General features: G+C 46.4%; 1 protein-coding gene across 5 annotated transcripts in view; it reads left to right on the top strand.

Annotated features, from left to right (window-relative positions):
- The window catches only part of LOC310888753 (ubiquitin-associated protein 1-like), a 45,165-nt gene that overhangs the window by 17,315 nt on the left and 15,020 nt on the right, over positions 1-12,830 (top strand). For 2 of the 5 annotated variants that reach the window (XM_083815811.1, XM_083815813.1), the window contains exons 4-6: positions 5,269-5,390; positions 6,714-6,829; positions 9,448-9,519. In XM_083815811.1, coding sequence (XP_083671937.1) covers positions 5,269-5,390; positions 6,714-6,829; positions 9,448-9,519 — 310 coding nt within the window. Of the gene's footprint in view, positions 1-5,268; positions 5,391-6,713; positions 6,830-9,447; positions 9,520-12,830 lie in introns of those variants that run through there. The other 3 variants (XM_083815812.1, XM_083815814.1, XM_083815809.1) reach the window with 2 other exon arrangements.

Below are 12,830 nucleotides of genomic sequence, written 5' to 3'. Positions count from 1 at the left end.
GTGAACACATCCTCACCTGGCTGCTTCCATGCTGGGACACTGGGGCCAATAGCCAACGATTAGAAGGCAATGAAGCCAAACAGCTGGGATCCCTCTCTAGAAAAATGGTAACTGACAAAGGAATTGGGAGAGAGACACAGGTTCTCAGCCTCTGGAGGTGACTCCTGGCAGCTGTGAAAGAAAGGTATCCCCACAAGGAAGATATTGTATATCAAATAGGCAAGTGGGCCACTATGGATAAAGGTCTCCAGCATCTGCGGGAATTAGCTATGCTGGAGATGGTTTATAGTGATTTGGACAATGCCCAGACACCTCAAGATCCTGATGAAGTCCAGTGCACAGCATCCATGTGGCGTAAATTGGTGCGGAGTGCACCATCATCACATGCCAGTACGCTGGCAGTATTTAATTGGGATGAGGGGATGGGACCAACAGTGTATACTATATCCTGCCAGCTTCAAAAATATGAAGACAATCTCTCTGCTCTGCTACGGGCCTGTGTCTCAGCTGTGGAGAAACTGTCCGAAAGACTTGACCACCTCGTAGAACGAGCATATCCCTCCTCATCCAGACGGAGTGATATTTCAGCCACTAAGAATCAGTATTTTCCTGCTCGAGAGAGAGAGTATCCAAGACTCACACCACATAGCACCTTGTGGTTTTATCTGCGTGACCACAGGGAAGATATGAGGAAGTGGGATGGTGAACCTACTTCAACCCTTGTGGGAAAGGAATTCGCAGGGAGCTTTGTGCTGTTTCACACGTCCCTGAGTTAGAGATAATGAGGAAAACAGTGGTAGAACCAAAAACTTGAGCAAGGTCGAGATAAATTAACTTGGGTACAGTGTTAAAGATGAGCTTTGGGCAGTGGCCAATTGCTGGCTGGCTCGAGGCGCGTCTGAGGGTCTCTAACCAATTGTATGACAGATTCGGGCACGTGGACAGCGCATGGGGCTACGGGGAAAGTATATGTAGTGGTGAAAAATTGAAATAAATGTCTCCTGTTCAAGAGCCATCAGAAGTCCGTGTCTTGCATCCCTTCAAACCCTAGCTGCTCGGGTACGTGAACTGCAAGGAAATACAGCAGCAAGAAGAGGGTCTCCGAAGAAAAATGTTGCTCCGGTTTCTGTTGGGCAGTTCCCCAGAGGCAGTAGAAGGGCTGATGTTATTCTTGACCCTGATGAAGGGACCTCTGCTTCTCATTTGCAAGAATTAAGTGGCAGACACTCCAACCAGGACTAGAGGGGCCCTGCCTCTGACCAGGTAGAGGAGAGGGATAACCGGATTTATTGGACTGTGTGGATCCGATGGCCTGGCACATTGGAACCACAGGAATACAAAGCTCTAGTGGACACTGGCGCACAATGTACCTTAATGCCATCAGGCTACCAAGGGACAGAACCCATCTGTATCTCTGGAGTGATGGGGGATCCCAACAATTAACTGTATTGGAAGCTGTAGTGAGTCTAACTGGGAATGAGTGGCAAAAGCATCCCATTGTGACTGGCCCCGAGGCTCCATGCATCCTTGGCATAGACTACCTCAAGAGAGGGCACTTCAAGGATCCAAAAGGGTACCGGTGGGCTTTTGGCATAGCTGCTTTGAGCACAGAGAAGATTAGGCAGCTGTCTACCCTGCCGGGCCTTTCAGAAGACTCTTCCGTTGTAGGATTGCTGAAGGTTGAAGAACAGCAGGTACCAATCGCTACCACAACAGTGCACCGACGGCAATATCTCACCAACCGAGACTCCCTGATCCCCATCCGTGAGTTGGTTCATCGGCTGGAGAGTCAAGGAGTGATCAGCAAGACTCGCTCACCCTTTAATAGTCCCATATGGCCAGTGCGAAAGTCTAATGGTGAGTGGAGGCTAACGGTGGACTACTGCGGCCTGAACGAAGTCACGCCACCACTGAGTGCTGCAGTGCCGGACATGCTAGAACTCCAGTATGAACTGGAATCAAAGGAGGCCAAGTGGTATGCCACAATTGATATCGCTAATGCATTTTTCTCCATCCCTTTGGCAGCAGAGTGCAGGCCGCAGTTTGCTTTCACTTGGAGGGGTGTCCAACACACCTGGAATCGGCTGCCCCAGGGGTGGAAACACAGCCCTACTATTTGCCATGGACTGATCCAGTCTGTGCTGGAACAGGGGGAAGCTCCTGAACACCTGCAGTGCATTGATGACATCCTCGTGTGGGGCAACACAGCAGAAGAAGTTTTTGAGAAAGGGAAGAAAGTAATCCAAATTCTCCTGAAAGCTGGTTTTGCCATTAAACAGAGTAAGGTCAAGGGACCCGCACAGGAAATCCAGTTCTTGGGGGTAAAATGGCAGGATGGACGTCGCCATATTCCGATGGATGTGATCAACAAAATAACGGCAATGTCTCCGCCAACTAGCAAAAAAGAAACACAAGCTTTCCTAGGCCTTGTGGAATTCTGGAGAATGCATGTTCCAGGCTACAGTCAGCTTGTGAGTCCTCTATATCTAATGACTCGAAAGAGAAACTATTTCGAGTGGGGCCCCGAGCAACAATAGACCTTTGAACAAATCAAACAAGAAATAGCTCGTGCAGTAGCCCTTGGGCCTGTCCATACCGGACCAGCTATGCAAAATGTACTTTGCACTGAAGCTGGGGAGCATGGGCTCACCTGGAGCCTCTGACAGAAGACCCCAGGAGAAACTCAAGGTCGACCTCTGGGGTTCTGGAGCCGGGACTATCGAGGATCAGAAGACAATTACACCCCAACTGAAAAAGAGATACGGCATATGAGGGCGTTTGAGCTGCTTCAGAAGTTGTGGGTACAGAAGCACAGCTCCTCTTGGCCCCACGGCTACCTGTGTTACATTGGATGTTCAAAGGGAAAATCCCCACTACACACCATGCAACCGATGCTACGTGGAGTAAGTGGATAGCGTTAATTACACAGCGGGCTCGAATGGGGAAACCCAACCGCCCAGGAATCCTGGAAGAGATCATGGACTGGCCAGAGGGCAGATTTCAGAGTACCGACAGAAGAGGTAACCCGTGCTGAAGAGGCACCACCATACAATGAGTTGCCAGAAGACAGAAAGCAGTATGTGTTGTTCTCTGACGGATCCTGCCGTGTGGTAGGGGGCCATCGGAAATGGAAAGCTGCTGTGTGGAGTCCCACACGACAAGTCGTGGAGGCCATGGAAGGGGAAGGCGAGTCGAGTCAGTATGCAGAAGTGAAAGCCATACAATTGGCCCTAGAAATTGCCGAAAGAGAAAAATGGCCAGTACTGTATCTCTACACTGACTCATGGATGGTGGCAAATGCTCTGTGGGGGTGGCTGCAGCAATGGAAACAGAGCAACTGGCAGCGCAGAGGTAAACCTATCTGGGCTGCTACCCTGTGGCAAGATGTTGCTGCTCGGGTAGAAAACCTGGATGTAAAAGTACATCATGTAGCTGCCCACATGCCCAAGAGTCGTGCTATTGAAGAACATCAGAACAACGAAGAAGTGGATCAAGCTTCAAAAATTGAAGTGGCTCAGGTGGATCTGGACTGGGGATGTAAGGGTGAGCTGTTTGTAGCTCGATGGGCCCATGAAACATCAGGACATCTAGGGAGGGATGCCACATACAGATGGGCTCATGATCGAGGGGTGGACCTGACCATTGAGACCATCACACAGGTTACCCATGAGTGTGAGACCTGTGCTGCAATCAAGAGAGCCGTGAAGGTAAAATCTCCCTGGAATAGGGGGAGGTGTCTAGGGTTTCAATATGGTGAGGCCTGGTAGATTGACTACATCGGACCACTCCCACAAACCCACCAAGGCAAACGGTACATACTCACTATGATAGAAGCAACTACTGGGTGGCTGGAAACATACCCCATAAACCATGCCATGGCCCAAAATACTATCTTGGGCCTGGAAAGACAAGTGCTGTGGCGTCATGGTACGCCAGAGAGAATTGAGTCTGACAGTGGGAGTCATTGGAAACAATCTTGTCACCTCCTGGGCCAAGAGACATGACATTGAGTGGGTGTATCACATCCCTTATCACCCACAAGCCTCTGGGAAGGTTGAGAGGTACAATGGACTGTTAAAGACTATGTTACGAGCATTGGGTGCTGGGACATGGAAACAATGGGACATAAATCTACCAGAAGCCATTTGGCTAGTTGACAACAGGGGGTCTGACAGCTGTCCTGGTCCTGCTGAAACAAAACCCCTACACACTGTGGGAGAATCTAAAGTCCCTGTAGTGCATGTAGGGAAGTGGATGGGGAAGGCGGTGTGGGTTGCTCCTGCCATGGGAAAAGGCAAACCCATTCGTGGGATTGTCTTCGCCCAAGGACCAGGGTACACCTGGTGGGTCATGCAAAAGGATGAGGATATCAGGTGAGTGCCTCAAGGAGATTTAACCTTGGGAGAAAACTAATCTGTAATCTAAGTTATATGTTGTAGGAAGACACTGCACGATCAACGACAGGTCAACTTTGCAAGGAACCAGGCAAGTGCAACAGTGACGTGAGCTAAGCTGGTGCTCAGGCTACATGTGTTGAGCACCAGCTACATGTGTTGAGGCCCTGCTTCAAGGCCGTGGTCAAGCATCGCTCATTTGTTGGAAGTAGAGAGTAATTTTTTTCCTCTGCACTTCCACACAGCCTTTACTTGTTTTGTTTTGTTTTTTCCCTTTCCCCCTCCCTTTCCCCTTTCCCTTTTTTCCCTTTAGTTAAATTGTTTAATTAATACTAATCTTTCCTTAATAATTATTTTTCCCTTTAATTAAATTATCCTTATCTCAGTCCATGAGTTGTTTCTTTCCTTTACTTCTTCCCCTCCTCTTCTGAGGAGGGGGAGTGAGTGAGCGGTTATGGTGGAGTTCAGCCGCCTAGCACGGTAAAACCACCACAATCTGTTATATGAGAAAATGGGGTGAAAAAACTTGTCAATCCCACAAATCTCTTAGATTCTCTCTGCAATCTTTTTCTTTTTTTCCATACGTTTGTTTTTGATTTTATAGTCCAGATATTTTGCAAACCGGGGTGAATGTACAATGCAGCAACTTCTTGTCTGCATTATACTCTCTAAGCTCCATAGTGTCACTGCAAACAAATCCATATCCAAAGTTCTGACAGAAACATTGGAAGGGATCCAGTCTAACTTAACATCTGTCTTGCACCAGAATTTCAAGGCTGTAATGAAGCATTGCTCCTGATATAACTTCATTTTATGAGGGCAAAATCTCTGAGAGACTGTGTTTTTATTGGATTTTGTCCCCCTTATTTTGCAGGTGATTTTGAAGGGGGGGAAAGAACATAGCACAGGAGCTACTGGAGTCAACTCGGATTCCTCTCGATCTCATGCTATCATCCAAATCCAAATTAAAGATACAACCAACAGGACATTTGGAAGGTAAGACTAGAACTGGGACTGTTCAGGACTGATGAGGAGATTGACCTCAGGGACATCAGGGAGGCAGCCTAAGAGGAGGTATTGAGTTTGTGGGCATCAGGGAGTTAAATCGGAAGATACAGTTCAAAGGGAATTTAAGAAGTTTCATAGTCCTTTCTCTGCTCCAAGGGGTCGTGCTTGACTCACATCTGTGAGAGGATTGTCAAACTTGCTTGTAAAAATTTCCAGTGAAGAAATTTGTCAATCAAATCTATCCCTTCATCTTCAGTGTTAAAAAGCTTTTCCTGTCTGGGGTGTTAATCTGCCCAAAGGTAGATGTCTGCAATGGACACATCCACATGTGAGCTCATCACCTTTGAAGTCAGTGTAAAGAAAGTCATTTCTGGGATCCAGTTCATCCCATTCTGCATAGTCACCAAAAACAGAGGCAAATCCATCTGACATAAAAGCATTTCTCTCCTGTAATTGACTACAAAGGGAGCCTGGGGTGACTAGCCCAGGTGGAGACGATTCCATTACAGATGTTTACCTTTGGTCAGAGGAATACTAGTACCTCATCTAACCCTCTGATAATTTGAGAATGTGACTCTGATGCCATTTGCACCGGACAAAAAGAGCAGCTTACTTCCTTTTGTAGCAGCCATTAAGACTGCAATTGTGTCTCAGTCATCTTTTTTCCAGACTAAACATCCCCAAGAAATAGGTCTGAGGATAGAGGTCTAAGTATCAACCTTACTGCTGAGTGTCAAAAAATGTGTTGGCACACCCCTACAGCAACTACAATGCAGACTAGCTTCCCAGGATCTTATTTTAAATACAAGGCAAAATGGAAGAGCCACAAATAGTGAAGAGAGGAAAAGGCATAACAGGCAGTTTAGAAATAGAAGTGTATGTGGTTACGTAGGTGTGGCATGTGTGCTTTTTTTTTTCTCTTTTGGTACTGAAAATGAGGTGGAACAGGGGTGGGGAAAGGATCTCAAAATATGTCCATAAGAGAAGTCAGAGCTCTTCCAGAAATAGGTGGACAAAGATGATGATATGGTGCAACAGTCAGTTCATCACATGCAATTGTACTTTCTGTTATGATTGTGCTAGTGCCAGAATGCTCTGATGCTGCTCTGCTGCTACGCTTATTTTGATGCTTCAGATATTTCCATCAGGTGTTTCTCTTTGTTCAAAGGTAGTTATTGCTAATCATTCTTCTGATTTCAAGTGTTGCTTCTCTGTGGTTTAAAAAAGGGAAAAGAAAAAAAAAGGAAAAAAAAAAGGAAATAGAAAAAAAAGAAGCCCCTAAGATAAATGCAACTTTGTTTTTTTTTCTAGGATATCATTCATTGACTTGGCTGGCAGTGAAAGGGCAGCTGATGCCAGAGACTCAGATCGACAAACAAAAATGGAAAGAGCAGAAATAAACCAAGGTCCTTTAGCACCTGAGGAAGGTTTTGTAATTAATTGATTTTTGGATAAAAATGAACTATGGAATAATATGTATATGGATTCAATGGAGGGCAAAAAATATCCGGAGTACTAAGTTTTTTCAGTTTAATGTGTCTCATGCCTGAAAGACAATTTAAGAAGGGAAAGATTTTGTGATGAAAATAAAGTCTTTTTGATCGATTCTTACAGCCAGTTGGGTAAACACAGTATAGAAAATGTTACTTATAGCATGCCAAGTGTCTCATATTTTATGTAGAAAGTTTGTCCCTTTTACTTCCAGAGAATATTGGCTTGGGATTAACATATATGTTTCATAAAAGCACATCTGTTCCTTTTGCGTATTTCACCACTTGAACTCAGGCTTCTCTGTCAAATCAGGAGCAAAGGGCTTAAATACTCAAGAGACCAGGAACTAGCATGCACATGTGGGAGAAAAAGGAACAGGAAGAAATACATTCTTAACGCAAACCATCTTCTCATATAAATGTACACAGTTATGTTAAGAGGGACAAGGAGCAGAAAAATGCTATTTAATATACCACAGAAGCACCTCTAAGTAGAAATTGTGCAGAAGACTTTGCACCTCCTTCGAATTAAAAGGAACAAAGCTCACTGATGACTGAGGGCTTCTCTAAGTGAGATGAAGGTGATTTGCAATCAGTGAGTATGAGTCAGCAGTGCAGAAGTTGCTGTACACAGCCATACCTTGTAGACACTCTTAGCATGCAGTAAATAGGTGGCTCCCTCTGTTTTGAGAATGGAGAATGCTTTTCTTGCACAAAGACTTTCCTGCTGTGGAATATTAGCACTCATACTGGGAGATAGCTTGTAAAGTGAATGTGTTTGCATACTTCGTGATTTCTTGAGTACTTGCCGACGAATAACAGAGTCGTGGGGAATCAGGACTTGAACAGAAGTGATTCCTGAGGACTGAGGTTTAATGTAGGTTTGTGAGACTGTTTTAAAAGGAACTTTAAAATCTGAGTGTGTGCATTTTTGCAGAGTAAGTACCTAGGCAGTCTAGAAGTAGTGATTGAATTAACTATAAAAGGCATTGTTGGTAAGCCTGCAGCCTGTAAAACCTAGCTCTGTCTTTCATGATCATACTGTTCTCTTCTAGCCTTAAAATACATAAAGTTTGTAGTTTGCTACTAGTTTAAATATTTGTGGTGATTTCAGGTAGGATACTCAGATACTGCAATTATGAGAAGCAGTATAGTTCGATCTTGCTAGAGGTGTGATTTTTTAATAAAATGTGGTAAAAGAAAGAAATAGGTGTAATTTCAAGTGGGTGTTGTTCCTTTAAATGTAGGAAGTCTGCTTCATGCTAGTATCAGTATCACCATGACAATACTGTCATCTGCTTATTTTTCCCATGATAAATCTTATAAATGACTTGTCTCGTGGCTATACAGTCCACTTCTGCTGGTTTTAGAGAGCATCCAGGCTTGATATGCAGTGTGATGCTATTCTGCTTATTCCAGTGGAAACGTGGGGAAAAAAGTGTAAACCTCTGTTTGAAAATGACATCTTATCCAAGGCTGGTAATAAATCAAGAGATGTTTCTTCAGGACTACTGGCTACCTCTGTTGATGGTTGCTAGCAAGGAGAACATCTGATGTGTTTTGTGAAAGGCATAGGTGTAGCTAGCTGCACATGTTCTGCTGGTTTTAAAAGTTCTGTGTATAGTTCTTATTTATTAGCCTCTCAAAGGCCACGTTGAAGCATTTATGTAGACAGACAGGCTGCATCTGTACTGCCTTCTGAGCATGGCCTTAAACTGGGCTTGAACCCAGCTCCCCCTACAGCTAACTGGTGCTGGTTCGTGCTCTCCCCGCTGGTGGGGTGTGGGGCTTTGCACCGGTGTGAGGAGGAAAGAGATCATCTGCCTTCTAACAGAGTCCAGCGTACCCACACTTACAGTGTGCATGGGTGGAATATCTAGACTGCAGATTAGAATGAGTATGGGGAGGAATATGCCTTTGTTTAGCTCATATGAAAAAGCTCTGGTATGAAAATATTAAATATTGTCAGTGGCATAAGAAATTTGCACTGCTGTTATCTAAACAGCAGTATTTTGTTACATTTTCAGAAGGGAGAGAATTTCTTTTAGAAGAAAGGAATTTATAAGAGATAAAGCTCAGAAAGCTCTGTTCTTAGGATGTTACAGGTTTATGAATCCAGCGTACACCTGCCATGCAAGCTGCAGAATAGTCTGTTGTACACCTGATCTGACTAAAAAGTAGGTAGCTATGGTGCAGGCAGCAGCAGGTCCACAGTAGCATGGAGCTCTGTGTGTGCTGAACATTAGTGTATTTACACAGACTTTTGGACATGTTTTTATAGCCCACAGAACCGGCAGGCTGGGCTAGGGATGCTCTGTGCTGCAGTTTTGCTCTCTGAATGCAGCTAAACTGCTGCCAATGCCTGAACTAGCTGAAGCTGGCCATTCATTGCTGTGGCAGCAACGGACTCCGCTTGCGAGGGACACTGTAGGAATTAAAGTGCATGAGGGAAATAGTAAATTCATAGGTTAGATTTGATGCAATTCATTTAAGTGTTATTGTCAGTGTTTCACTGAAATATTTCCCCCCCTCTGTTTTTTTCTTTTCTTTTATAGCTAAAGGAATGCATTTGGGCCTTGGATCAGGAGCACGCGCATACACCTTTCCGGCAAAGCAAATTAACTCAGGTAAAAGGAGCAGAAAGGCAACGGTAGTAGATACTCCACTGGTGAGGACAAAATGAAAATTAAAAAACCTCATGATTCAGTAACTATTATTAAACCCTTGGGGAAAAAAAAAAAAAAGGAGAGAGAAATGCATAACTCTTCCAAAAAATAATGTTAATCACAGGGTTGAGGCCAACTGCCAGCTCACCCAGTCTATCCTGGGGACTAGCACAGTAGTTTAAAACAAACAAGCAAACAAACAAACAGAAACCTAGCTTCCCCAAAAGTGCCCTAACTTTCAAATTCTGGGATTGAATCTTCGTTGTTCTGTGTGAATTTTTATATGAAGAGCCCAATGAACTAGTCATAATTGGATATTCATATTGTGTATAACTCCAGAAACAGACTCTTTCAGAGTTACATCCATTTCCACCCACTCTGTAACCAGTCTTCCATCTTATGTGCAGTAACGGTTACGGGAGCTTTGATAAACATTTCTTTGCTGCAGTTGTAACATATGTTTTGAGGAATAAAGCATATGGGCACCCTTGTGATGCCTGTCTTGTTCAGAGTGCTGATTAACACTCATAGTGATTTTAAATTTGTGAGAAAAATCTCAATTTCCTTCAGACAGGATCTTCTGTGAAGCTATTTTATTTGCGATTGCAATGGCGGGCGTCCCGCCAATTAGGAGCGCATTATAGTAAACATATCACAGAGTGTACCCAGCTCCACCTGGGGGAGGGTGAAGGACAAGTGGAGAGCTTGTGGGTGAGAATTAAGGGGTGGGCTGGTATGGGGGACACTGTTGTGGGGGTGTACTACAGGTCACCAGATCAGGAGGAGGAGGTCGATGAGGCCTTCTACAAGCAGCTGGTAGTAGCCTCATGATCACGGGCGTTGGTTCTCATGGGGGACTTCAATTATCCAGACATCTGTTGGGTAAGCAACTCGGCCAGGCACGCACAGTCCAAACGGTTCCTACAATGCGTTGAAGACAATTTTCTGACGCAAGTGGTGGAGGAGCCGATGAGGCGGGGGGTGCTTCTGGACCTTGTCCTTACCAACAGGGATGGGCTTGTTAGGGATGTGAAGGTTGGGGGCAGCTTGGGATGCAGCGACCATGAGATGGTGGAGTTCAAGATGGAACTTGGTGGAAGAAGTAAGGCTAAAAGCAGGATTGCTACCCTGGACTTTCAGAGAGCCAACTTCGACCTCTTCCGGGACCTGCTTGGGGAAATCTCATGGGCTAGATTACTAGAAGGCAAGGGTGCTTGTGAGAGCTGGGCAACATTTAAACAGCACTTCTTCCAAGCTCAGGATCGGTGCATCCCTAAGAGTAGGAAATCGGGGAAGGGGGGCAGGAAACCTGCGTGGATGAGCAAGGAGCTCATCGACAAGATCGAAAGGAAGAGGAAGGTCTATGAAATGTGGGAAAAGGGCCTGTCCTCTTGGGAGGAGTATAGGAGTGTTGTCAGGGCCTGCAGGGACGCAATGAGGAAGGCTAAAGCCCACCTAGAGATGAGGCTTGCAAAAGAGATAAAGGATAATAAGAAGGGTTTTTTTAAGTATGTAAACAGTAAAAGGAAGACTAGGGATAATGTGGGTCCCTTGCTGAATGAGGGGGGTGTTCTGGTAACGGGAGCTACTGAGAATGCAGAGATACTGAATGCTTTCTTTGCTTCAGTCTTTGCTTCAAGGACTCCCCCCCGGGACTCCTCGACCCTGGCAGGAGGAGAAAGGGTCTGGGAAATGGAGGGCTCCCCCCTGTTTGACGAGAGAGTGGTTCGGGAGCGTCTGAGTGGGCTCAACGCACACAAATCCATGGGTCCCGATGGGATGCATCCACGTGTGCTAAGGGAGTTGGCAGAGGTGATCGCCAAACCGCTATCATCTTTGAAAGGTCCTGGAGAACAGGAGAGGTGCCTGAAGACTGGAGGATAGCCAATGTCACTCCGGTCTTCAAGAAGGGCAAGAAGGAGGATCCGGGAAACTACAGGCCAGTCAGTCTCACCTCTGTCCCTGGAAAGGTGTTGGAACAGCTTGTTCCGGATGCCATCTCCAAGCAATTGGAAGAGAAGAATGTTATGAGGAGTAGTCAGCATGGATTCACCAAGGGGAAGTCGTGCTCGACCAACCTCGTTGCCTTCTATGATGACATCACCAGCTGGGTAGATGGGGGGAGAGCAGTGGATGTCATCTACCTTGACTTTAACAAGGCTTTCGATACTATCTCCCACAACATCCTGATAGCGAAGCTGAGAAAGTGTGGGATAGAGGAGTGGACAGTAAGGTGGGTTGAGAACTGGCTGACTGGCCGAGCTCAGAGGGTGGTGATCAGCAGCACAGAGTCCGGCTGGAGACCTGTGACTAGCGGCGTTCCCCAGGGGTCGGTGCTGGGTCCACTCTTGTTCAACATCTTCATCGACGACCTTGATGAGGGAATAGTGTCTGCCCTCAGCAAGTACGCCGATGACACAAAGCTGGGAGGAGTGGCTGACATGCCAGAAGGCTGTGCTGCCATTCAGCGAGACCTGGGCGGGCTGGAGAGATGGGCAGGAAGAAACCAAATGAGGTTTAATAAGAGCAAGCGTAGAGTCCTGCACCTGGGAAGGAACGACCGGACGTATCAGTACAGGCTGGGGGACGACCTGCTGGAGAGGAGCTTTGAGGAGAAGGACCTGGGGGTCCTGGTGGACGACAGGTTGGCCATGAGCCAGCATTGTGCCCTGGTGGCCAAGAGGGCCAATGGGATCCTGGCGTGCATTAAAAGGAGCATGGCCAGCAGGTCAAGGGAGGTGATCCTCCCCCTCTACTCTGCCCTGGTCAGGCCTCACCTGGAGTACTGTGTCCAGTTCTGGGCTCCCCGGTACAAAAAAGACAGGGATCTCCTGGAAAGAGTCCAGCGGAGGGCCACAAAGATGATACAGGGCCTGGAGCATCTTCCCTATGAGGAAAGGCTGAGAGGCCTGGGTCTGTTCAGCCTGGAGAAAAGAAGACTGAGAGGGGATCTCATCAATGTGTATAAATACCTGAGGTGTGGGAGACAGAGGGATTTGGCCAACCTCTTTTCAGTGGTTTGTGGGGACAGGACAAGGGGTAATGGCCACAAGATGGAGCACAGGAAGTTCCGCACCAACATGAGAAAGAACTTCTTCACAGTGAGGGTGATGGAGCACTGGAACAGGCTGCCCAGGGAGGTTGTGGAGTCTCCTTCTCTGGAGATATTCAAGGCCCGTCTGGATGCCTACCTGGGCAGCCTGCTCTAAGGAACCTGCTTTAGCAGGGGGGTTGGACCCGATGATCTTTCGAGGTCCCTTCCATCCCCTACA

The sequence above is a fragment of the Anser anser genome (assembly GCF_964211835.1).
Source record: "Anser anser genome assembly, chromosome: W".
Taxonomy (NCBI): Eukaryota; Metazoa; Chordata; class Aves; order Anseriformes; family Anatidae; genus Anser; species Anser anser.
The sequence above is the reverse complement of the archived record's forward strand: the minus strand, read 5'-3'. Positions and strand labels throughout refer to the sequence as shown.